Source organism: Castor canadensis, chromosome X (assembly GCF_047511655.1).
Source record: "Castor canadensis chromosome X, mCasCan1.hap1v2, whole genome shotgun sequence".
Taxonomy (NCBI): domain Eukaryota; kingdom Metazoa; phylum Chordata; class Mammalia; order Rodentia; family Castoridae; genus Castor; species Castor canadensis.
In genome coordinates, this window is record NC_133405.1 from 68,525,235 (window position 1) to 68,552,883 (window position 27,649).

General features: G+C 33.4%; 1 protein-coding gene across 1 annotated transcript in view; it reads right to left on the reverse strand.

Moving 5' to 3' along the window:
- LOC141419452 (uncharacterized) overlaps positions 1-27,649 on the reverse strand; it is a 237,422-nt gene that overhangs the window by 99,610 nt on the left and 110,163 nt on the right. Inside the window, exon 7 of the mRNA XM_074062253.1 lies at positions 8,784-8,903. Within this exon, the coding sequence (XP_073918354.1) occupies positions 8,784-8,903 (120 nt within the window). The remainder of the gene's footprint in view (positions 1-8,783; positions 8,904-27,649) is intronic.

The window sequence follows — 27,649 nt, forward strand, 5'->3', positions numbered from 1 at the left end:
ACGTCTTCAAGTCATTTTCCTGTTCACAGCCTCTTGTGATCTGATTGTCTAAAGATACAGATATGTTCTACTAATACATGCCTTAGCTTTATCATAATCTACATTTCCAGGTAAATTTTTAAATATTTTTGAACATAAGTTATTTTCTTTAACCAGAATTATATACAAATAAAAACATGATACCATTGAAAATATTCAGGGTCTTTATTCATACTGATCTCCTTTAGTGAATAGATAGACAGACAGATAGATATGTATATCAGGCTTTATTATTCACATTAGAAAACGTTGTTCTTAAGAAATAATATCTTTTTAAAAATAAATATTGATGAACATTTAAAAATGTATTAATTCATTCTTTCCCATCTCTTGTCTTTAGGTATCTTAAACCAATATAAACATTAATATAAATGAAAGTTAAAGAGGGAAAAAGCAGAATGCCTGCATTAAATCCCCCAAGGCAGTTATACACAATATAGTGGAATAGTCAGTTGCTTATGAAGACATGCCCTAGAAAACTTCATAAGTGCTAAATGATTGAATGTATCCTGTGACATGTTGATTTAATATATATTCCTCAAGAAACAGCAGGAGATGAATTAACCAATATACACAAGGTATTAATTCTACACAAACAAGCTCTTTTTAAACACCTCAAAGTACAAATAAATCAAATATATTTGTACACCATCATTGGAACAAAACTTACTTTGGATTAAACTCTTTGGTATTTGAGTAGATTGTAGGGATTGATTATTGAATATAATGTGCTAAGTAAAATGAAATAAAATTAAGCAAAACTTAGAGCCCATAAAAACACATGTTCTCTTTTAATGTGTCTTCTGTGAATACCAACAAGAAAGCATAAATTCTGCCCTGGAGACTTCTGAACAAAGTGATAATGAACACATGTTATGTAGTTTTTACATAAGAAATAAGTTTTGCAAAGCACTGAAGTTGTTATAAGAAAAGTTGCACTTGGAAGCAGAGATACTCTTTTCCCAAAACTTTGTGGCCTATGTTTAAACACTGCCTAGCTATTTTCAACCTATCAAAGAACAAAACAATAGAACTTCTGAGTCTTTTTGATGAGAATTCTTTTTGTAATAATCTTTTCTTTGGCCAGAAAAGTTTGGAGGATACAATTAGTGATCTAAATGTTAATATGTCATTATAATAGAAATGAAATTTCATTTACTTTTAAAAGCCCATTTTATATTTTATAAAAGTCTTGTTAATGTAATAGATCACTTATTTTTTCCTCATTGTCTTCTAACCCAAAGCCTAGGAAAAAGTAGGTTTTAGGGAAACACTCCCAATAGATGATATTTTTAAAAACTCATTGATTTCCATGTATGCAAAAGAAACAATAAATGTCAAGAGGATTTAGTTTAAATTTTTAAAGACTAATAGTATGTTTAAGTAGAAGAAAAAGCTGAAGGAAAATACTCTGTTTAAATTCATGAAGGAAGAAAACTGCATTTATCCATGTGTTTGTTCTTTGTTTTTCAAGATAGTAGAGATGATTAGAAGTCAACCATTTAAAGTCAATTAAAGTAGTTATTGTTGCCTGCAATCCCAGCTACTCTATTCAGGAGGTGGAGGTGGAGGATCATAGTTTAAGGCCAGCCTAGGCAAAGATAGTTGAAGACCCTGAATGAAAAACAAAATCAAAAGCACTGGGAGTATGGCTCAAATGACAGACCACTTGCCTAGCAAGTGTGAGGCTCTGAATTTAATTCCCAGTACTGCAAAATTAATTAATTAAAAAATAAATTATTAGTACAGTGACAATATACTTTCCTCTAGTTTGCTGTTGTCCACAACATGCAAGTATCACAATCACTGACTCAAAAAATTGCACATCTTTGAGATCACCCATGCAGATTCTAATTCATATGTGGCAGTATAGTTCAGGAATCTACATTTTTAACAGGTATTTCTAAGTGATTCTGAAATACACAGATACACAGGTCAAAAGACTAAATTGAAATACAGTGATGCAGAGGGAGGAGAAGAAAAACACAAAGCCTCAGGACAAAGTATAGGAGAAAAACAACTTTTATAGAACAAATTGGACCCAAAGAAGGGTACTGAGAAAATGGCCAGATAATTGGGAGAAGAATCCAGAAAGCTTGATGACCCAAAAGCCAATGGAAAAGTTTCAAAGAAGCAGTGATCAACTTCATTGCAGATAAATAAGATGAGAACTGAAGTTTTCAGTACAGTAGTGGGGCAGGAGCTTGATTTCTGTTTGTTGAGCAGTGGATGGGAGTGAAGGATTCATAACATAGACTGTGCTTCTAGGAATCTTAGCTTGGAAGTGCAGGAGAAGGGCAATTAAATAGTTTAAAAGAAATGGAATGAAGAGCTATTTTATTTAAGGGGATGGGAAAGACTTGAATGTCTCTATATATTGAATGGAAGGAACAGGTGAGTGAGAAAAAAGTTCCAGAGGTAAGGAAACAAAAACAAAAACAAAAAACAGATGTTGGAAGACTTGATAGGATAAGAGTATTATATTTAGAAAGGAAGAGAAATATCCTTCTTTGTATCTCAAGTATCTCAAGGGATGAAGTTGTCTGTGGACAAGAATAATTTTGTAATTTTGAAACTAAAGAAGTCCGTACCTTTTCTTTCAATTTGTGGCTATTATATAATTATATGTATACAACTTTAAAATTATTTTACCTTTATGGTGAAACTTTTATCTTTGAATTATCCACTTTTACTTTATCTTTAACAATTTTTTATCTTAAAATCTATTTAGTCTGATATGCCAGCATTCTCTTAGTAATTGTTCCCATTGTATATTATTTTCTATCATTTTACTTCACATACTGTGTATTTTAGTATTTTAGGTGTGTCTCTTGTAAGCAACTCCTAGTTTTCATTTTTTTATCTAGTATTATATCCTTTCTCTTTTAATTGGGATCATTTAGCCTCTTATATTTAAGGTTATAACTGAAATATTTGGGTTTAAATCTAACAAATTAACCCTTGATTTCCATTTTTCCTGCCTAATTTTCTTGCCTTTTTTTTCTCCTTTCTTGTTTTATTTTGGATTATTTTAACCATTTCTTCTGTGTTTATTGATAGTTATATATCATTCTATTATTCATTTAGTGGTTACCACAAGCATTCATGTCTTCTCAAAATAACTTTTCACTTCTTGGATAATGCAATGACCTTAGAACATTTTAACTCCACTTACCCTCTTCCCTCCTTATTTGCTACTGTAGCAATGATTTTAAGTTCTATACATTTTAAGCCCCATATCATTATTATTGTTATTATTTTATATAGTCAGTAATTGTTTACATTTACATACATATTTACCCTTTCTTTGGTGCTCTTCATTCTTTTCTGCATCCTTGAAATTCAGTCTGGGATCATTTTTCTTGGGTTGAAGAATGACCTTTAGGTGGGTGTGGTGGTAACGAATTCTCAGCTTTTTTTTTTCCTTTTTTTTTCCGGTGCTGGGGACCATCAGCTTTTTTGTCCAAAAAGTTTTTACTCATTTTCATTTTTGTAGGATACTTTTAAAGGACATAGATTCCTAAGTTTGTGGTTATTTTCACTTTTAGCTCATTAAAAAAAAAAAAAGCATTCCATCATTTCTTGCATCATTATCTTCTGGCTTGCATGATTTTCAGTTTAAATTTTGTTTCTTTCCCAGGTATTGGCCTTGTACTTTCATGGATTGTTAGCTCTCCAATGACTTTGAAGATTTTTAAAATTTGTCAGGCTTTTCTGGTTTTCAGTCAGAAGGTTGACAATGAACACCAAGTTCATCATTACTGGTGATACTCCCAAGAAGTTCAAATTGATTGGGCCAACTATTTTTGCTGAAGAGGGAGGTAAGGCCACAAGCCGAGGTTAAAAGTATTCTGGAGTTGGATAAGGGGCCGTTTTTAGGACAGTGATGAAATTTTCAATTAGATTCTGAGACAAGACAGCTGACCACAGATAATTCAATGGATATGTAAGGGATATTGATGATCCAACTGAACTTGATAGATCTCAGTACCAAGCAGGGCTAGAGAGGGTATGTAATGCATCTCTGTCTCAGTTTTTTTAAAATTTTTAAAATGGGTATGATAATCTCATTTATACCATACCACAGAATCATTTTGAGGACCAAATGAGAATACTATGCATTTCAAAAGAAAGAATGATTTTGAAAGTAAATTATGCGGTAGTACAAATATTGGCTCATACACACATGCAGGTTTTCAGAAATTGAGTAAAATATGAAAAAATCATCTTTTATTCAAAAGAACAAAATGTATAGGATTGTGTCTTTCAGTGTTTGTTTTTTAGGATAGTGAACATTCTTTAAATTTTTGCTCATGGAACTGGCATTCAGTGCCATATTGTCATAGGACTGGGGAAAATATACATGGAAGAAAGGCTATGAGGAGGCAAGTAACTACTCATATCAGACTTGAAATAAATGAGGGAGAGCATAGAAGGAAAGAAGGGAGATGGAATGGGGAAAAAAAGGAAGCAAAATGATTAAGGAAGATACTTGGTGAATCCAAATCTATACTTCCTTCTTCAAATACAAGCTATTGTAAAATATCTTCCTAATGAAGATAATTTCAAACACCCATCCCACCCAGATTAGGTATAGCTATGAATATATCAGGGTCATCTGTCAAAGGGTTACTTCCATCCAGAGCACAGCAAGCTGTGGGTTCCTAGTTCTTTTCCTGGGTCCTGTCATTTGAATGGAAAAAACACATAAGCTAAGTGGTTCTAGGTTTCTCCTTCTGAGCATAGATAGACTATTTAAACGCAACAATATTTCAACTTAGTTCATTATTTGCCATTATGTCATGGGAAAATATGGGATCTAAAACCTGTTTTCTAAAAGTAGAAGAGATAGTCTCCTTTTCAAACTAAATGACAGATTTCCACAATACATTGTGATGACACATTTTGGGGAGACAAAATATTTTTTTTAGATGATGCAATTTTACAACAAAAATACCATGCTAACCATACAATATTTCAACATATAAACATGCAGTTTTAAATCTTTTGTAAAATTTTTTGCACTTGGATTGACTGTTAATTGATTTTTAAGCAGAGAATCCACAGAGTAAATAGTTCATTGGCTTTTTAAATGATTAAAAATACTGGATAAAATTTTCATTGACTTAGATAAATACAGTGTGTCTTAATTTTTCTTTTTGTATACACGAAGGCTGATTTTTTTCTGCTATCAAATCATTTCTGTACAATTTTCTTTCATTGTTAGTCAGTTTTCTCAACAAAGCATATTGATTTATATCCACATCCATATGTTACATACTATATTCCAAATGTACAATTCAATATTCTGTCTTTAATTTTTGTTTTGGATTGCTGATGCTGATAATCAGAGTTGGCTTAGACATCACAAATTCTTGGAATATGTTTGGTGTTTTAATTGATTATAGTATCATTGACTATTCACAGGGTGGTAGTGTTGCAAACACTGTATTTTAGATAGTTGCCAAAAAAGAGGAAACTATGAAAGAATAATAAGCATGTATAAAGTCTTATTTTGCATAAGAATTTTTGGACTTTCAAAATGACATCATTTCAGGTCTTTGCAATCTTTGATCAAATCAATAGTTACAATCATCCACAATATCAACTGCACAAAAGAACACATGAAGCAAGGCATCCTAGATGAAAAATGAATGTGGCAAGATCATGTTGGTAGAGATGATGTCAATGTGCCAGTACATTTCCCTGAATGCACAATAATGGTCCCAGATGGGATGGGAAAGATATTACTTATTTTAAATGGTGCTGAGTTATGCCCACATTTGTGAGTAGGTTTCTCTAGCCATCTAAATGAATGCACTCTAACTTTTTCACTCATCCCAAAGTAGTTACAGCTTTATGTACAGTGCTTAATGAGATATAGCAATAATTCAGGCAGTTGATATAGAGGGAAGCATACCAGCTTGGTACATTTCTTGCTGACACAAAAGCCATAGCTATATAGTATTTATGTTTGGCTTCCAATGTGGTTTTCTTCTTTCACATACTTGTGTCCATGGAGTTAGAACTGTTAAGTATAAGGAGTAGATCCAGAGAAAAATACACAGAAGAAAAAGCATGCCTAATTCCAGAGATGATTTACTATGCAGCCAATGAAGCTTAAGTTTTAGGGCCCCTCTCTTGTACAGGCCCCTGCCAAGGCCATGGGAATATTTTGTTTGTAATTTGTCAGCTTTTAAAATTCATAATCTATTGTGAGTTTTTCTCACTCTGAATATTCAATTTATGTATAACTTTGTATTTATAATTTTGCTATTTTTTTTTAAAATAGGGACCCCAAAACTGTATAAAGTTCAGGCTCTTCAAAACCTGGATCCCCTCCATTAGATGTGCTTCAACAATAGCCTGTACAATTTAATTTCATATCCTTGAAATTCCTGCTACCCTTCCCCCTGTTCCTAACACAGAAGAACCCATAAGCCACAAAAAAACCCCACTTTGGTGGAAGTCAACATTATTCAATCAATTTCCATGTTAGTAATTAATTAACCATTAGTCAGAATATATGCACTACATAATGATTTGTTTGAGAGGCCACTATGAAAAGAAAGAAGACTTTGGGACTATTAAACCCATGAGATTGATAGAGCTATAAGTGATCTCTGTTGTCATCCACCTAATATGAGAAAACTAAGATTAAATATGAGAAAACTAAGGATTAGAGAGCAAGTATTGTTTGCTGAAGTTCATATCTGGGTAATCATTGGTAAAATAGAAGTTTAAAGAAAATTAGTTCACACATTAATTTCTATTATTGTTCTAATTTATTTGACCCTGCATATATGAGGTGTATTTCCTAACATGTTTTGGATTTGTATATTTTTCATAAGGCTAAAATTCTATCTGACTGAATGACTGAGAGCCAACTTACTAATCAATATTTTAGATCAACATCGGCATATGTTCATTTTGCACACAGATTACAGTCTAATGGTGTCCTTGACCCAAGTAAACTATAAGATAAAAAATACTATTTAAAATATCTATCCATTTTTTCCAAGTCATTGACTGATTAACAATTCAAACAATTCTATAATAAGAATCTCTACCCTATTTCATTAAATCATTATGCCAAAATTAGGTTTTTCATACAACTGTGATAATTTGGTTATGCAAACACTGGTAGCAGTAAAGATTGGCAACAAAATACTAAGCATGATATTTGAAGATTTACCTAGAATCATAACTTGAAAATTTTTCACAGTAACTTATTCATGCTGTTGGAGGAAATCTGAGTTATTTTTCCCTTTATTTGGGGAGATGCAATCTATAAGTAAATTACTTTTTCAAAGTACCAGAAACTCTCACAAATATAAAGACAGATGTAATAGACTGTGATTGGGCATAAATAAGACCCTTAAAATGCAAGCTGACTTTTCTGGCAATTAATTTTTGTATTTCTGACCTAAAATTTTCTTATCTTAGTGTACTGTGAAAATTTTTAAAATATATTTGGTATATATACATATAAATAATGTAATATGCATTATTATCATGAAAACCCTAGTGATTAAATGGACAAGGGTTATGAACAAGCAATCAAGTTAGAAATAAAAATGAGTAATAATAATAATAAGGGAAAACACTTAACATTATTAATTATAAGATGAACATGAAAATTAGGAAGATTATGATTAGGACTACTTTTCACGTAGATAATTCAATTTGTTTAAATAGTAAAAGTATAATTAATTGGTTACACACATATGCTGCTAATGTTAAATATAAGTTGATATAGCACTTTAGGAAACCATTTTTTCAATATATGCTAAGGAAGTCAAAGGTATTCATAAGCCTTGGGACAGTGATTATGTGCCTAAACACTTAATCTTTTAAAAAGGCTTATGTATGAATTTACACAATTATGCACATCAGAGCAGTGTCTATAATAATGACATATCAATAATTTAAAATAACCTCCCAGTAATAAAGAGAATGTCAAGTAGAGTAAATTAAGTTCACATGATCAAATAATATATATGTATATATGTGTATGTCCCAATCATGTAAGTAAAATATGAATAGAAGACAGACTGGAAGAAAATGCATAAATATCAATACTTAAAAATTTAAATATTTTTCTATTTTATGCATTTGTCTACAATGAATAGTTAATATTATCAAGTTAGAAAAATCAATTTTAATAATATTGTTAAAGAAATGGAGAAAACAGCAGAAACTTATATAGCATATAAGCAAAATGTCTAAGCAATTAAAAATGATATTTCATTTTATAATTCTAGCAGAAATTATGAATAGAAATAAAACCCAATACTGGTAGGGATATAGAAATAAATTTGGTAGAATTCTTCTATAGGTAATTTTAAAATACAAGAAATCTTTAAATAATCATACACTGTAGCCATAATCATAATCTTAGAAATATATCCAAAAAAATTAGTGAAGTTGTTAAAAACATATTATACTTATCACTTTTACTCTCCACACGTAAAAACTTACAGTCATCTAAATTCAACAATAATTAAAATATTCAATAAATTATTATATATAAATCCATTGATACATAACACATTCATTGAAAATTAATATATTGAGTATATGGCAAAAAGATGTGACTACCATTCTGTGAGAAACATTAAAAGAAAATAACTGAAACATCTTTAAATGATAAATGTTTTAAATTAGAAAGGATTTGAGAGACATTTATAAATCTTTTATTAATACCTTATATTAATGATAAATCTTTGTTTAAAATCGCTTACCACTTGCACCCTAGGTTGCTTCTCTTCAGGGTTAATGAGTGCTGGAATATGTGCTTCTGGTCCTGAAATATCAGGTGGCAGAGCAATTATGTAATGACAGATTTTAGTCACACCCTTGCACTAGAAAAGAAGAAAACCAAGAAAAAGATGCATGAAATTCACATCAGTTGTCAACTCAGTGACAACTGAGTTGTAATTGGCATAAATTTCATTAAGCATGAATATGTACCCAGGAGAAGAAATATTCACAAGCAGGATGAAAAACTTATTTGTCTGACCAAGCAAATAAAGTTTTCCAGAGCAATTCAAGAGTGTAGTATCAAAATACAAAACTGGGCTTCACTTCTTAGGTTCTCTCAGTTGTGCTATAGGCAAACATTTAGGTGATTGACAAGAGGTGAAAATACTATTGATTTTTTAAATGTATTTTTTCATGAAAATTTAGAAAAGGTATACCAGCCTGAGAAGAAACAACTATTACTCAAAATCGCACCCATAAAGAAGCTAGGTAAGTTTTATAATTATTTACTGTGCTTTACTTCAAAAGGCACTTTCAGCAAGGATTTTGAATGTGTGTGTATGTGTGTGTGTGTGTGTGTGTGTGTGTGTGTGTGTGTGTGTGTGTGTGAGTATCCCTGTATACATGCTTTCAGGGGTTATGTTATCATATCTTTTAAATACCCCCTAATGGAAAACTAAACAGTGCAAATTGGAATATTTTGATATAACACAGTACATATAATTTCATTTTTAAATGTCAGTTAAGGATTAGAAATGAATTAAAAACTTTAAGTAAAACAGGTTATAAATAATGACCCAATAAACTCAACCTACTTACTAGTAAATCTCAGGGTAGAAATGTAGCTTCTATAAAACTCTTTGAATCTTTATCACTAAGCATAATTCCAAGCTTATATAGAGCTACATAAATATTTATTGTTGATAAGTCTCATGGCATAAAAGTAATTCTCAAATTTATTTTAAGGAATATGTAGATAGAGTATGTCTAATATTGGCTTTAGGTAATAGGGTCATTGGAAAATATAATGACTTAAATGGCTAAAGAGATAAATACCATATATATATATATATATATATATGTGTGTGTGTGTGTGTGTGTGTGTGTGTATGAACATATATATATATACATATATAAGCATAATGACTTGAAAAAAATTATATCCATATTCACTCTGGTACCAAACATATATTTTATTCCTGGTGAATATTTCAATTTTACATTCACATTACTTAAAATGCGGAGTTATAAATATGGCATAGGTTATACACACATGTTGGTATTGAAAAATCAGAATCAAGGAATATTTAGATTGTCTTTTACCTTAAGTAACATCTAATCTGATCCCTTCATTTTGAGAAGGAGAGATTGAGACTGTTGTGCTATAAGATTTAAATCAAGGACCATATTGTTATGTTCTTTGTACTTGTATTTATGAAACACAGAGCTTGGGACACAGTGGATATTCATTAAATATTTACTGACTGAATGCAATTCATTTCAATAGGAACTTTGGGTTCTAACCAGCTACTTTCTTAATTGTTAACACCAATACACGGGGCTCATTTTTGCCTTCATATTGTTGTATTGGATTTAAATGTTTTTACCTTTTCTTCTGTACTACTGTTCCCAAGTTTGTGGGAACTTGTACTGTTCCCCAAGTTTGTGAACTCTTTTTTTTTTAAATTTTATTATTCATATGTGCATACAAGGCTTGGGTCATTTCTCCCCCCTGCCCCCACCCCCTCCCTTACCACCCATTCCACCTCCTCCCTCTCCCCCCCACCCCCTTAATACCCAGCAGAAACTATTTTGCCCTTATTTCTAATTTTGTTGTAGAGAGAGTATAAGCAATAATAGGAAGGAACAAGGGTTTTTGCTAGTTGAGATAAAGATAGCTATACAGGGCATTGACTCACATTGATTTCCTGTGCGTGCGTGTTACCTTCTAGGTTAATTCTTTTTGATCTAACCTTTTCTCTAGTTCCTGGTCCCCTTTTCCTATTGGCCTCAGTTGCTTTTAAGGTATCTGCTTTAGTTTCTCTGCGTTAAGGGCAACAAATGCTAGCTAGTTTTTTAGGTGTCTTACCTATCCTCACCCCTCCCTTGTGTGCTCTCGCTTTTACCATGTGCTCAAAGTCCAATCCCATTGTTGTGTTTGCCCTTGATCTAATGTCCACATATGAGGGAGAACATATGATTTTTGGTCTTTTGGGCCAGGCTAACCTCACTCAGAATGATGTCCTCCAATTCCATCCATTTACCAGCTAATGATAACATTTCGTTCTTCTTCGTGTGAACTCTATGATTAAGGTGATTTTAGCTATCTTTGCACACTATGACTAACTACCAAATCAAATGCTATTGAAGAACAATTTACCATGTAAATCTAAACTTGGGCCACAGAGATGAGAAGAAAAGACTGGGGTTAGGTGGGAGTAAAAAAATTAAAGGAAAGATTTCATGATGGTATTAGATGTAGGGTAAGGAGCAGTATAGTAGTCTCCCCTGATCACATGGGTTCATTTTTTGAGGTTTCAGTTGTGCCTGGTCTAGTGTGGTCCAAAAGTATAATGCAGAAAATTCCAGAAATAAGTCATAAATTTTAAATTGTGTGGCATTCTGAGTAGCATGATGCTGCCATTTTTCTCTGACTTGTCCAGGATATGAATAATACCTTTGTCCAGCTTATCTATACTGTATACAATATATAGATGCTTTTTCCATTGGTAGCCACCTCAGTTATCAGGTCTGACTGTTAGAACTATTGTACTTGTGAAGTAACCCTTGGCCTACATTATATTGCAATGCCTACAGCTTTCACTTCCATTGAATTTATCATATAGGCATTGTGTCATCTTATATCACCACAAGAAGAAGAGTGAGTATAGTATAATAACACACACACCATACACACTCATAGAAAAAGAGAGCATATTCACATAATATTTATTTTAGTATATTGCAATAATTGTTTTATTTTATTTCAGTTATTGTTAGTCTCTTGCTATATGCAATTTAAAAATTAAACTTTATCATAGATATGTTTGTATATGAAAAAACTAGTATATCTAGAATTCAATACTGTCCATGGTTTCATATATACATCTTGGATGTACCATCTGTTGATAAAGGGAAACGACCGCAGTAAGATAGTATGGACCCATAGTTTTGCAGTGTTGGTGGATGTCATAAAACAGCTTTGTCTCATCCTCACATTTCTTGGATGCCTTATTTTCCTAATTAAATATCAGGCCTTATTTTCCAAGTTAGTTTATCAACCCTTTAAAAGCACAGAACATATTTCACAATCTGTAAATCCCCATAACACAGTGGTATAGTTGGTACCAGAAATGTCTTCCCAAGGCCCATGTGTCCCTGGTTCCCAGCCTGTAGCACTATTGGGAGGTAGTGGAACCTTTAAGAGGTGGAGCTTAGTTGGGAGGTGGGGAATGCCCTTGAAGTGGATATTGAGACCTTGACTCCTTCTTCTTTCTCTTTGCTTCCAGGTCACAATGAAGTGAACAGGTTTCCACACTATGTGCTTCTACCATAATATATTACATAGTCACAGGCCCAAAACAAAAGGGTCAAGCAACCATGGGCAGAAACCTCTGAAACAGCTAAAATAAACATTTCCTCCTTGTTAGTTGTTTATCTCAGGTATTTTGTCAGTGATAGAAATATAACACACAGAGTGTGTATAGAATAACATTAATAAATATCAGGCAAGCCCAGAACATATAAAGGTAAGTAACAATATTACTATTTAAGTAAGAACTTCCTTAATGCCTTTTTCTGTCTTGCCCTAGCCCCTCACTATCCTACCTCGATTTTAATTCTAGAAGAATCAGAAATTGGACAGCAAGCTGAGTAATGAACAGTGGAAAAATATAGAAGAAACAAATCTCCCCTACCAAACAGCAATTTTTTGTAGAGGCTCGGAGAGGGAATTAATGACAACTAAGCATAAAGTTGAAATATTGATATTTACATAGAATTAGACATTCTGAGTGACTTTCGGGATCTCTAACACCTAAAGTTGAAAATAATGGTTTCAGAACTGCCCACCGTGAGGACAATGCATTATTTCATATAAAAAATATATGGCACTCTATCAAGGGATTTGTGTTTCTACACTTGTGTAAGCCTCAGGAAAAAGTGTTATATAGAAAATGTTATCTCTAAACATTACATTCTTTCTCATGTATATTTGAGATATAGGAATTTATATTATGCATCCACAATAGCAAGGTTCCCCCCTCTAGCTTCTATGGGACCATAATCTTTCCCTTTTGTGCATATAAGATATTATACTTAGGAAAAAGTATAAAGCATAACAAATTTTAAGCACCAATATGTATAGCAGGGAAGGAGTAACAAATTAGCCACACCTTAATTCTCATAGAATAAATCTACCAACACTTTAAAAGAGCACCAAGCAAAGCCCCCTCCACCCCAAGAAAAGAAAAGCTCCAAGAAAATGATGTAACACTTCCTTTTGGAATAACTAAGAGGAGTCTATGCTACTATATTGGTTAGCTATTGTGTTAAAGTTAAGGGGTAGTGAAGAAATAACCGTTAAGGTCTGATTAAATTCAACAAATATAAGATTAAGAGCAGAATGATAGAAGAGACATAGATAAGGATTGTAGAGAGGAATGTGTGGCAAGAAGCACAACATTTCCATGCCTAGGAATATGTATACCCTTAAGCCCAGAGCTAAAAAGCAAACTGAAAGGACTAACACAGACCTCAAGTAGAATGTGAGGAATTGATTTATTATTTCAATGTTGTTACTTTATAAAATGTGTTCTGGACATGATGGCAGGAGCTCAATATATCTCAAGTCATTTTTTTTAATTGGTAAGGAAAGGAGGAAAAAACACAGGTTTCCAATTGCTGTCAGATTATATATTTTTTGGTTGAATTAGTAATCTATTAATTGCATATTAATTATCTACATTCAAGGAAATTATACTACTAATATAGTTTGATTATATTACTCTTATTAACAAGATTTTAACTGACATAAAATTTACCCGTAATTATGGTGTATAACATATTTTTTGAAGGATGGATACAATATGGAATGGTTGAATCAAGCTAATTAACATATATATTACCATATATTCTTATCATTTTTTCTGATGAAAATGCCTGAAATCTGGTTCCTTAGGAATAAGGATGTTGAATAAATAGTGACATATCTGTGTTCATGGCAGCATTATTCACAGTAGATAAGATGTGTTATCAACTGAGGTATCCATAGATGGATGACCAAGTGAAGATAATATACTATGAATAAACAATGAAATATTATTCAGTCTTTAAAAATAAGGAAATTCTGTCATTTGTGACAAGTTGGATGAACCTAGAAGATATTATGTTCAGTGAAATAAGTCAGGCATGGAAAGAAAAATACTGCATGATCTCCCTTATTTATGAAATCTAAAGAAGTCAGATTCATAGAAGCAGAGAATATGATGGTGGCTACAAAGGGCTGAGTGTGGGGGTAAGGAGAATTGTGAATGTGTTGGTCAAAGGAAACAAAACTATTTACACAAGAAGAACAAGATCAACAGATTTATTGTACAACATAGTGACTATAGTTAAGAAAATTATGATGATTATATTAATTCTAAAATTAATGATGCTCCTTTTATGGGCAGCAATATGGGTAAGTAGCTTTATGATCAAGCATGTGCCACACCAGAATTCAATAAAATACTAACATCATTGTGTAAACTTTCAAATTATAGGAGAGTTTTATTATCTCAAGAATATGAATATGACCAAACCAAGAACAAGTGACAGATATGGATAGAGTTAATTTACTGAATCATGAATTGAAACAAAATACTATATTTCTAAAATAAATCCTAAGAGGGTGGGAGATGTTTCTCAAGTGGTAGAGTATCTGCCTAGCAAGCACAAGGCCCTGAGTTCAAATCCAAGTATTACCCCAAAGTATAAGATTGACCCAAATTTCATTATGCCAAACAGATTCTTTATTTAAATGAAACCAAAACAAGTAGGCTTCATTCCAGGAATGCAGGGGTGGTTCAACATATGCAAATCAATAAATGTAATACAGCACATTAACAGACGCAAAGACAAAAACCACTTGATCATCTCAATAGATGCAGAGAAAGCCTTTGATAAGATCGAACACCATTTCATGATAAAAGCTCTAAGAAAACTAGGAATAGAAAGAAAGTGCCTCAACATTATAAAAGCTGTATATGACAAACCTACAGCCAGCATTATACTTAATGGAGAAAAACTGAAACCATTTCCTCAGGAATGAGACAAGGGTGCCCACTATCTCTACTCTTATTCAATGTAGTACTGGAATTCCTAGTCAGAGCAATTAGGCAAGAAGAAGGAATAAAAGGAATACAAATAGGTAAAGAAACTGTCAAAATATCCCTATTTGCAGATGACATGATCCTATACCTTAAAGACCCAAAAAAACTCTACCCAAAAGCTACTAGACACCATCAACAGCTATAGCAAGGTAGCAGGATATAAAATCAACATAGAAAAATCATTAGCATTTCTATACACTAACAATGAACAAATTGGGAAAGAATATATGAAAACAATTCCATTTACAAAAGCCTCAAAAAAAATCAAATACCTAGGAGTAAACTTAACAAAGGATGTGAATGACCTCTACAAGGAAAACTATAAACTCTTGAAGAAAGAGATTGAGGAAGACTATAGAAAGTGGAGAGATTTCCCATGCTCATGGATTGGTAGAATCAACATAGTAAAAATGGCTATACTCCCCAAAAAATCTACACATTTAATGAAATTCCCATCAAACTCCCAATGACATTCATCAAAGAGATTGAAAAATCTACTGTTATATTTATTTGGAAACATAAGAGACCACGAATAGCCAAGGCAATACTCAGCAAAAAGAACAACACTGGAGGTATCACTATGCCAACGTCAAACTGTATTACAAAGCACTAGCAATAAAAACAGCATGACACTGGCACAAAAACAGACATGAAGACCAGTGGAACAGAATTGAGGACCCGGATATGAAGGCACATAATTGTAAGCAACTTGTCTTTGACAAAAGCACTAAAAATATACAATGGACAAAAGACAGCCTCTTCAACAAAAACTGCTGGGAAAACTGGTTAGCAGTCTGCAAAACACTGAAACTAGATCCATGTTTATCACCCTATACCAATATTTCCTCAAAATGGATCAAGGATCTTAATATCAGACCCAAACTCTAACGTTGGTACAGGAAAGAGTAAGAAATACCTTGGAACTAATAGCTATAGGCAAGAACTTTCTCAATGGAACCCCAGCAGCTCAGCAACTAAGAGATAGCATAGATAAATGGGACTTCATAAAACTAAAAAGCTTCTGCTCAACAAAAGAAATGGTCTCTAAACTGAAGAGAACACCCACAGAGTGGGAGAAAATATTTGCCAGCTACACATCAGACAAAGAACTGATAACCAGAATAGATAGGGAACTCAAAAAACTAAACTCTCCCAAAATTAATGAACCAATAGAGAAATGAGCAAGTGAACTAAACAGAACTTTCTCAAAAGAAGAAATTTAAATGGCCAAATAACACATCTCTTGCCATTAAGAAAATGCATATCAGAACCACACTAAGATTCCACCTCACCCCTGTTAGAATAGTCATCATTAGAAACACCACCACCACCAGCTGTTGGTGAGGATGTGGGGAAAAAGGAACCCTTGTACACTGCTGGTAGGAATGCAATCTAGTACAACCACTCTGGAAAAAATTTGGAGGCTTCTTAAAAATCTAAACATAGATCTGCCATATGATCCAGCAACACCACTCTTGGGGATATACCCAAAGGAATGCTACACAGGTTATTCCAAAGGCATTTGCACACCCATGTTTATTGCAGCACTATTCACAATAGCCAAGTTATGGAAACAGCCAAGATGCCCCATTATTGATGAATGGATTAAGAAAATGTGGTATTTATACACAATGGAATACTACTTAGCCATGAAGAAGAATGAAATCTTGTCATTTGCAGGTAAATGGATGGAACTGGAGAACATCATCCTGAGTGAGGTTAGCCAGGCCCAGAAGACCAAAAATCATATGTTCTTCCTCATATGTGGACTTTAGATCAAGGGCAAACACAACAAGAGGATTGGACTTTGATCACATGATGAGGCAAGAGCACACAAGGGAGATATGAGGATAGGCAAGAACCCCCCCCAAAAAAGATAGCATTTGATATCCTTAATACAAAGGAAGTAATGCAGAAACTTTTAAGCAACAGAGGCCAGTAGAAGGGGACCAGGAACTAGAGAAAAGATTAGTTCAAGAGGAATTAATTTAGAATGTAACACATATGTACATGAAAGTAATGTGAGTAAACTCCCTGTATAGCTATCCTTATCTCAACTAGCAAAAATCCTTGGACCTTCCTATTATTGCTTATACTCTCTCTTCAACAAAATTAGAGATAAGGGCAAAATAGTTTCTGCTTGGTAGCTAGGGGGTAAGGGGGAGAGAGAAGGGGTGGGGGGGAAGGGGAGAGAAATGACCCAAACATTGCATGCACACATGAATAAAAGAAAAAAAAAAGAAACCAAAAGAAAATTATTTCCTAAGTCTATGGGTCGATATCATATGGCATTTTTTACTCATCTTATTTTTCTCTGTTTTCCCTTCCCATGTTAGAATTCTCAAAGTTGGAACAGTCACTCATCACTGACCTATGAATATATTCACTATTTTATGCAATGTGGATCACCAAATCTCCCAGCTGTTCACCATGGGACATGAAGACTGCTTTAGTTTGAAATTTCAAATGAAATTATCAGCACAGAGCCACATATATGTAAGAATCAAAGAACCTCTAACACGAAATGGTTATCCTCTGTCATAGCTTAAAATGAACAGAAGCCTCATGTATAATGAAGAATGTTCATTATAAAATTATTTATGGACAACTGAGTAGCTAATTGAAACACGGATGTTGACCCTAACACGACCACTGAAATATTTGTAAATAATATAGATAATTAGAATAAAGCACTGAAGGGCGGACTGCGGGAGGTCCATGTGTTTCCAGAAGGTAACAAGTAGCCAGGGGGGAAAAACACCCTTTCTCCTTCCCAAGAAACATCTGTTCCCACCAGAGAAACACCTCTCCTTTGACATCTGGCCACACCAAAATCTCTGCCCCCAGGCAATAAAAAGTTATAAAGCCTAATTTTCAACCTGACCGTGGGAGCTACTGGTTTCAGGATCCACTGCATGACCCCACGAGGCCTTTCGTTCTCTTTTCTGTAAATAAAACTTTTCTGACCCTTGCTGCTTGAGTCTGCCTCTGATTTCTATCCAAGCGGACCAATGGACCCTTGCCACCACCCAAGCTTCCCAGTGCCTCAGCACCACGCACAATAATGCAAATACCAGCTTAAAATTGAGTAGAGCTCTTTATGAGTGGTCATGTAATGAGAAGTAAGCAGTAGGTGACAGCATTGAAGACAGGAATCAAATAGCTATGCTCAAGAATGTTTTTCTTCATGGTTAATAATATTTGAAGAATTTAATTTTGTATTATTATTCATTTTTTGCTGGGATTGGGAGGGCTTCACACTTGCAATGCTTGTACTGTTTTTAATACTATTAAAGTGGTCTATAAGGCTCAGACATTAGAAAGTGCCTGCTTTCTTAAGTCTGGAAATAAATATTTTCTGTCCTGATGTATGTATGAAAATGCTTATGCATATTTACATATGTAAATGAATGTGTACATTACATATTTTTAATATATGTAAAAGTGCTTTATGTATAGAAAGCATGAGATAGCTATTATTGTTATTTTGTTTTCAGTAAGCCTAGAGTAAGGCTCAAGAATCTATATGTACATTTAAAAAGTGACAGATAAGTGAGCAAGTGTGAGAAATGCCATATTATAGCATGTTAGTGGAGATATCCTATAGGATTTGAAGAATTCTTTGAAAGCTACATTAATTAAGGTGTTGCAATAATGGTATAGGGGCAGATAAATTAACCAATAAAACTGATACACATACTTTGATAGAAGTGGTGTTGCAGCTACTCAATAATTAATACTGAATGAACTGGTTATTTAGAGAAAAATAAAATTAGATATCTTTGTGATCTTATGTAAAAAATTCATGTATATCGACAGGCATGATGGCACATGCCTGTAATTCCAGAACTCAGGAAATAGAGGCAGTAATATTATGTGTTCAAGGCTAGTCTTGGGCTACATAGAAAACCTTGTATGAAAAACAAAAATTCAGCCATATTAATAAAATAAATACAAAATGAAAAATTCTACAATTTTTAGAAGAAAACAGTGGAGAACAAATTTATGGCCTGGGAACAGTGAAGATCTCCTAAACAATACATGAAAAGTACTAGCCAGAAAGGAAAGACTGATAAATTCTAGTATGTTAAAATAAAGATAATGTTATGAAGAAAGTGAAAAGATAAGTCATAAACAAGCCATAAACTGGGAAAAGATATTTGACATATGGATAGCCTCCAAGAATATACAATGGACTACACATCAATAAGAAAAAATGAGTTCAATCCCCAGTAAAAAAAAATGAGTGAAGCCATAGAAAAAATCAGAAATTTCACAGAAGAGAAAATATATCTATTCAATACACATATGAAAAGTAAACTCAGTAATAAGGAAAATTCAAATTAGGTATACATTGATATACAATTTTACACTATTAGACTGGTAAAAATTCTGGTGTCAGACAATACAAAGTATAGGAGAAAGAGCAAAAGGATCTGTTAAATGTTGCTGATAGGGAATATGAATTGATGCAACTAATTTCAAAAGAAACTAAACATTGTTTTGCAAAGCTGAATATCTGCATACCTATTATCTAACAATTTTATGCTTGGGTTTTTATGCTAAAAAATACTTGTGTGGAAAACCAGAAGATGTATAATAATGTATCCCATAAAAGCACTGTTGATGTAGCCCACACAGAAAGTAGAAAAAACACCACTTAAATGTTCACTAATAAGAGAATTATAAAAATAACTATGGAATAATCACACAAAATTAGTGAAAATGAAAGAACTTCAGCAACATGAAGTACAATGAATGGATCTTGGAGACAAAATAGGGAACAAAGCTAGTATACGAAGACTACATCTAGTTTGGTGTTTTTTTTTTATACCTATGACACAACCAATACTAAATAGTATATTGCACAGGTATAAATAGTGATGTGATTTAATTATTTTTTAAAAAGTAAAAATAGTAAGAGTATTTTTGAATACTAATAGAATGTAATAGAAAAGAAGCACATCATTTTATTTCCTGAGTTGTGGCTTGGGAGATTATGGGTATTCACCGCTTTATTATTTGTAAGCATACTTTTATCAGAAAAAAAAAAACCAGAAACCATCTAAATATCCATTAATAAGAGAATTATAAAAATAACTTTTATCAGAATGAATAAATTCAGTGAAGTTATACAACATAAAATCAACATATATGGGCCAGGCATGGTGGCTCAACCTGTAATTCTAGCTACTTGAGAGGCAGAGATCAGGAGGGTCATAGCTTGAGGCCAGCCTGGGCAAAAAGCTGGTGAGACCCCATCCAGTGGTTGGATGTGGTGGTGTGTGCCTGTCTTCCTAGATATTCGGAGAAGCACAAATAGGAGAATAGCTGTCTAAGCCTGCCTGGGCATAAAGCAAGACCCTATCTAAAAAATAATCAACAAAGAAAAGACTGGTGGAGTGGCTCAAATGGTAGAGCACCTGTCTAGCAATTATGAAGCCCTGAATTCAACCTCCAGTACCACAAAAATCAGTATCTACAAATTTGTGGCCTTTCTATACAAAATAATTGTCTTAGCCAAAAAGAAAACAAGAAAGTTTTTATGATGCCATAAAAATACTTAGGAATTTTAATTTTCCAGTAAGATGAAAGAACCATGCATTGAAGACTATATCATGTTGATGAAATAAATTGAAAAGAATACAAGTAAATTGAAAGATATACCATGCACGTGAATTAAAAGTTTTAATATTGTTAAAATATTTATACTACCTAAAGGAATCTATAGATTTAATAATTCTTATCAAAATCCCAAAGACATCCTTCACTGAAATAGAAAAAATAATCCTAAAATTTTAATGGAACCACAAAAGACTCCAAATAGTAAAGAAATTTTTGGAAAAAAATTGGAGGCATTGCATTTCCTGACTTAAAGTCATGCTATAAATCAAGAGTAATTAAAATAGTATGGTACTGATATAAAAAGTCATATGATAGAGAACAAAACAGAGATCCCTGAAATAAATCCAAATATATAGGGTCAACTTACTACTGATAAGGGCACAAAAAAGACACAATGGGGACAGGTTAGTCTCTTAAATAAATGTTAGAGGCGAAACTAGATTTACACATGCAAAAAAGTAAAATTGAACCCTTAACTTATACATAAAACAAACTGAAAATGAAAAATAAAATATAAATGTAAGACATGAAACCTTAAAAACCCAAGAAGGAAGTAGAGGAAACGCTGAATAACATTGGTTTAGGAATTGAATTTTGGACATCACGCCAAAAGTGCAGGCTTACAAAAGCAAAAAAATAAGTGAATGGGACTACACCAAACTAAAATGCACAGCAAAGCAATAAAATAATAAAAAGGCACACTCCAGATTGGAAAAAATATTTGAAAACCATATATATGATAAGACATTAATCCAAAATGTACAAAGAACTCATACAACTCAGTAACAATAAAAAATATTATCTACTTAAAAAGAGGCCAAGGGCTTGAATGGCCAAAGGTGACATAAAAATTGTCAACAGCTACATGAAAAGTTGCTCAAAATCACTAATAATCAGGGAAATGTAAATCAAATTCAGTATGAGATACTACCTTTCACCTGTGTTAGGAATTACCATATATTACAAAATAGTGGGTTGCAGTGGTGACATTTTCATACATGTATATTTAAGCTCCCATCATCATCTTTTATCCCATTCCTGATTCTCTTACTATTTTCTATTAGTCCCCTGTTTACTTTCATCTTTCTTCTATATTCCACATATTAAAGAATATATGTAATACTTGTCTTTGTGAGTCTAGCTTATTTCCCTTAATATGAGGATCTCTGGTTTCATTCATTTTCCTGCAAATGATACAATTCACTATGTATCATTCTTCACTATCACTATTCATTCTTCTTTATGGCTGAATAGTACTCCATTGTGTGTGTATATTATGTATAATAAATGCATCACATTTTCTTGATTCATGTATCTGTTGATGGGCACCTAGGATAGTTCCATAATTTGGCTATTGTAAATAGTGCCATGATCAATATGGGTATGTTGGTATCCCTATTGTATGCTGCCTTTGAATCCTTTGGATATATAGCCAGAAGTGCTACAGCTGGATCATATGGTAGTTCTATTTTTAATTTGTTGAGGAACCTCTCTACTGATTTCCATAGGGGGTAGTCTAATTTACATTCCCATCAGCAGTAAATAAGGATCCTTCCCCAACTCCTACATCCTTGCCAAACAGCATTTGTTGATTTTTGTTTTCAGATGATAGCCATTCTCAGTGGGTTGAAATGGAATATAAATATACTTTGATTCGCATTTCCCTTATGATTAAAAATGGACATTTTTTTCATATACTTACTGGACATTGTACTTGTTTTTCTGAAAAGTGTCTATTCAGTTCAAATTTGGCCATTTGTTCTTCTTTTGAACTCATATAAAGAACTTTAGATATCAGTTCTCTGTTGGATGAATAGCTGGCAAAGATTTTCTACTGTTCTATCAGTTGTCCCTTCACTTTCTTTTGATTGTTTTCTTTGCTATACATAATCTTTTATGTTTGATATAATCCCACTTGTCAATTATAGCTATTATTTTCTTTTTTTCAAAATGAATTTATACTAAGATATATTCATGATATGGGGGGTTGTTTCATAGTGACAATTCCAGCTAGACTTATATTGTACGATAGTTACATTGCCCCCATCATCTCTCCTCCTCACCCATCTCCCTACCCTACTTAAAGCAATTGCAAGAGGTTTTCTAGTTCTGTTTCATAAAGGTATATGAAGTTCATCTACCATATACCATCACCTTAATTTCCTTAGTTCACCCTCCCCCTCCTACTAGTACCCCGCACCCTGCACACACTGTGCCTATTTTTCAGTCCTGGTATTCATAATTAATATTTGAGTTGATGTTCAAAGGGGTGTCTCAATGTATGCTTTCTGTGGGTGTGCTGTACTTTGGTCTGTTCAGTTCCTTCAAATGCTTTCACTTACCCCTTTACCTCTAACCCCCCATTTTTCAACAGCTTTCAATACAAAACTCTTATATCCTCTACCTTCACATCTTGTGACATGCTATATTACTGTTGCTGTATCATTCTCTTTTTCTTTCTTTCTTTTTCCGAGTTCCTAGAGTAGTTACACTGTTAAAAACATTCTACAACTGAGTTTGTATATGATCATGCTTGTTTTTGTGTATATGTTTATTTTTGGATCTATCTTCCACATATGAGAGAAAACATGTGTCTTTTATGTTTATGATCTTGGCTAACTTTACTTAACATTATGGCCTCAAATTGCATCCATTAACCTGCAAACCCCATGTCATTATCCCTTGTGGTTGAGTAATACTCCATTGTGTATATATACCATAATTTCATGATCCTTTTTTCCGTTGTAGGGCATCTGGGTTGTTTCCAGAGCTTAACTATTGTGAATAGTGCTAAGATGAACATCGGTGTACAGGTGTCTCTACTGTATCCTGTTTTGTGTTCTTTTGGGTAGATGCTCAGGAGTGGTATCACTGGATCATATGGCAGTTCTATTGCTAGTTTTTTTTTAATAGAAGTCACCAATTTTATTTTGCTCACCATTTTTTGATATTTTTTTCTTTATTCATATATTCATATGTGCTTACATTGTTTGGGTCATTTCTCCCCCTTGCTCCCAACCACCTCCCTCTCCCCCCACCCCCTCGCTTCCAGGCAGAACCTGTTTTGCCCTTTCCTCCAATTTTGTTGAAGAAGAGACATAAGCAATAATAAGAAAGACAAAGCATTTTTGCTAGTTGAGATAAGGATAGCTATACAGAGAGATTCCTAGCATTGCTTCCATACACAAGTGTATTACAACCCAAATTGATTCATCTCTACCTGACCTCTTCACTACTTCCTGGTCAGCTTAGCATATTGAGCTCTGTTGCTTTAAGGTTACTATATTAGCTCCTCTGCAGTGGGGAAATCAAACACTTTCAAGTTTTGGGTTTCCTACCTATCCCCATTCCTCCCGTATGTGTTCTCCCCATAGCTTGTGACACAAGTCCAACAACATTATTGTCTTTGCCCTAGATCTAAAGTCCGCATATGAGGGAGGACAAATGATTTTTGTTCTTCTGAGCCTGGCTAACCTCCCTCAGGTTAATGTTCTCGAGTTCCATCCATTTACCTGTGAATGTTAAGATTTCATTCTTATCATGGCTGAGTATAAATTCCACTGTGTATAAATACCACATTTTCTTAATCCATTTGTCAGTAGTGGGGCATCTTGGCTCTTTCCATAACTTGGCTATTGTGAATAGTGCTACAATAAACATGGTTGTGCAGGTGCCTCTGCAGTAACCTGAGTCACATTCCTTTGGGTATATCACTAGGAGTGGGATTGTTTGATCATATGGTAGATCTATGTATAGTTTTTTAAGAAGCTTCCATATTGTTTTCCAGAGTGGTTGCACTACCTTGTATTCCCACCAGCAGTGTATGAGGGTTCCTTCTTCCCCACATCCTCGACAACATCTGTTGTTGTTGGCATTTTTGACGATAGCTATTCTAACAGGGGTGAGGTGGAATCTTAGTGTGGTTTTTATTTGCATTTCCTTTATGACCAGAGATGGTGAGCATTTTTCATGTGTTTTTTTTGCCATTTGAATTTCTTCTTTTGAAAAAGTTCTGTTTAGTTCACTTTCCCATTTCTTTATTGGTTCATTGATTTTGGGAGAGTATTCCCTGCTCTTTCCTGTACTAACTTCAGAGTTTCAGGTCTGATATTAAGGTCCTTGATCCATTTTGAGTTGATATTAGTACAGGGTGATAAACATGGGCTTAGTTTCAATTTTTGGCAGACAGATAACCACTTTTCCCAGCAACATTTGTTGAAGAGGCTGTCTTTTCTCCATCATATGGTTTTGGTTCCTTTGTCAAAAACAAGGTGGACAAAGCTGTGTGGATTCATATTTGGGTCCTCTATTCTGTTCAACTGGTCTTCATATCTGTTTTTGTGCCAGTACCATGCTGTTTTTATTGTTATTTCTTTGCAATATGGTTTGAAGTCAGATATTGTGATACCTCCAGCATTCCTCCTTTTGCTGAGTATTGCCTTGGCTATTTGCAGTCTCTTGTGTTTCCAAATGAACTTTAGGGTAGACTTTTCAATCTCTGTGATGAATGTCATTGGGATTTGGATGGGAAGTGCATTAAACATGTAGATTGCTTTTGGTAGTATAGCCATTTTTACTATGTTGATTCTACCAATCCATGAGCACAGGAGATCTTTCCACCTTCTGTGGTCTTCCTCAATCTCTTTCTTCAGGAATCTGTAGTTCTCCTTGTAGGTCATTCACATCCTTTGTTAAGTTTACTTCTAGGTATTTGATTTTTTGAGGCTATTATAAATGGAATTGTTTCCATACATTCTTTCTCAGTTTGTTTGTTGTTGGTGTATAGAAAAGCTAATGATTGTTGTAAGTTGATTTTGTATCCTGCCACCTTGCTGGAGCTGTTTATGGTGTCTACAAGTTTTTGGGTAGAGGTTTTTGGGTCTTTAAGATATAGGATCATGTCGTCTGGAAATAGGGATTTTTTACAGTTTCTTTACCTATTTGTATTCCTTTTATCTCTTCTTCTTGTCTTATTGCTCTGGTTAGGAATTCCAGGACTATGTTGAATAAGAGTGGTGATAGTGGGCACTCTTAGCTCATTCCTGATTTTAGGGGAAATGGTTTCAGTTTTTCTCCATTAAGTATGATGTTGGTTATAGATTTGTCATATATAGCCTTTTCAATGTTGAGGTACATTCCTTCTATTCCTAGCTTTCTTAGAGCTTTTATCATGAAGTGGTGTTGGATCTTATCAAAGTCTTTTTCTGCATCTATGGAGATGATCAAGTGGTTTTTGTCTTTGCTTCTATTGATGTGCTGTATTACATTTATAAATTTGTGTATATTGAACCACCCCTGCATTCCTGGGATGAAGCCAACTTGGTCGTGGTGAATGATATTTCTGATAATATGTTGTTTTTTGTTTGCCATTATTTTATTGAGGATTTTTGCATTGATGTTCATTAAGGAGATTGGCGGATAGCTCCCCTTTTTGGAAAAAATGTCATGTATATTTTCTAACCAGAAAGCAATAAAACTAGGAATAAATAACAAGGATAACTTTGGAAACTATATGAATACATGGAAATTATATAACTTACCCTGAACAACAAATGGACCAAAGTAGAATTCAAGAAAGGGAAATAAAAAATTTCTTGGGGCTGGCAGAGTGACTCACATGGCAGAGTATCTGCTTAGCAAGTGTGAGACCATGAGTTCAAACTCCAGTACTGCCAAAAAAAGTTTCTTAAATCAAATGGAAAAGGAGAAACAAAAAATATGCAAACATACAGGATATAGCAAAAGCAGTACTAAGAGGGAATTTTTATATCAATCAATACCGACATCCAAACAAGAATGAAGATCTCAAATAACATATTGTGCATTTCACCAAACTAGGAAAACAAGAAGAAAATCAATCCCCAAAATTAGTAGTTTGAATGAAATAACAAACATCCCAGGAGAAATGAGAGACTTAAAATAATGTGAAAAATCAACACTATGAAACTTAATGTTTTAAAAGATGAACAAAAGGCAAACCCTTTGTTAGACTAAGAGAAAGAAGATTTAAGTAAATGAAATCAGAGATGAAACAGGAGATATTACAAGTGACATCACAGAAATACAAGGATCATTAGAGACTACTCTGAGTAACTATACACAGATTTGATAAACTAGAAAAAATATCAAATTCCTAGACATGTACACCTTACCAAGTAGAATCATGAAGAAATATAAAGCCTGTTAAACAGACCAAAAACAAATAACAAGAATGAATGAATCAGTAATAAAAATGTCTCCCATCAAAGAAAAGTTCAAGACCAGGTGGCTTCAGGGCTGATCTCCATAAAATATTTTAAGAAGAGTTAATAACAATTTCTCTAAATTATTCCAAAACACAGGAGAAGGTATTCTTTCATTTCATACACATTGTCTGAGACCAATGCTGCCCCAATACCAAAACTAGATAAGGATACAACAAAGAAAACTACAAGCCAATATCTTTCATGAGCATAGATGCAAAAATTCTCAACAAAATACTAGCAAACCAAACCCAATCCAGTACATTAAATAGATTATTCATCAAGCTCAAGTCAATTCATTCCAATGATGCAAGGAAGGTTCAACATATGCAAATCATTAAATGTGGAACACTATATCTATAGAATGAAGGGTATAATCATATGATTATCTCAATAGATACAGAGAAGGTAATTTTATACCACTTCATGAGGAAAAAAACTGAAGAAATAAGGCATAGAAGATATGTATCTAAACATAATAAACCATACAAAAGATTATACACAATGACCAACTTACCTCAGGAATAGTAAGTTTAATGGTCAAAATTCAATGTTATATATTACATTAATAAATGATAAGGACCACATGATTATCTCAACAAATGAAGA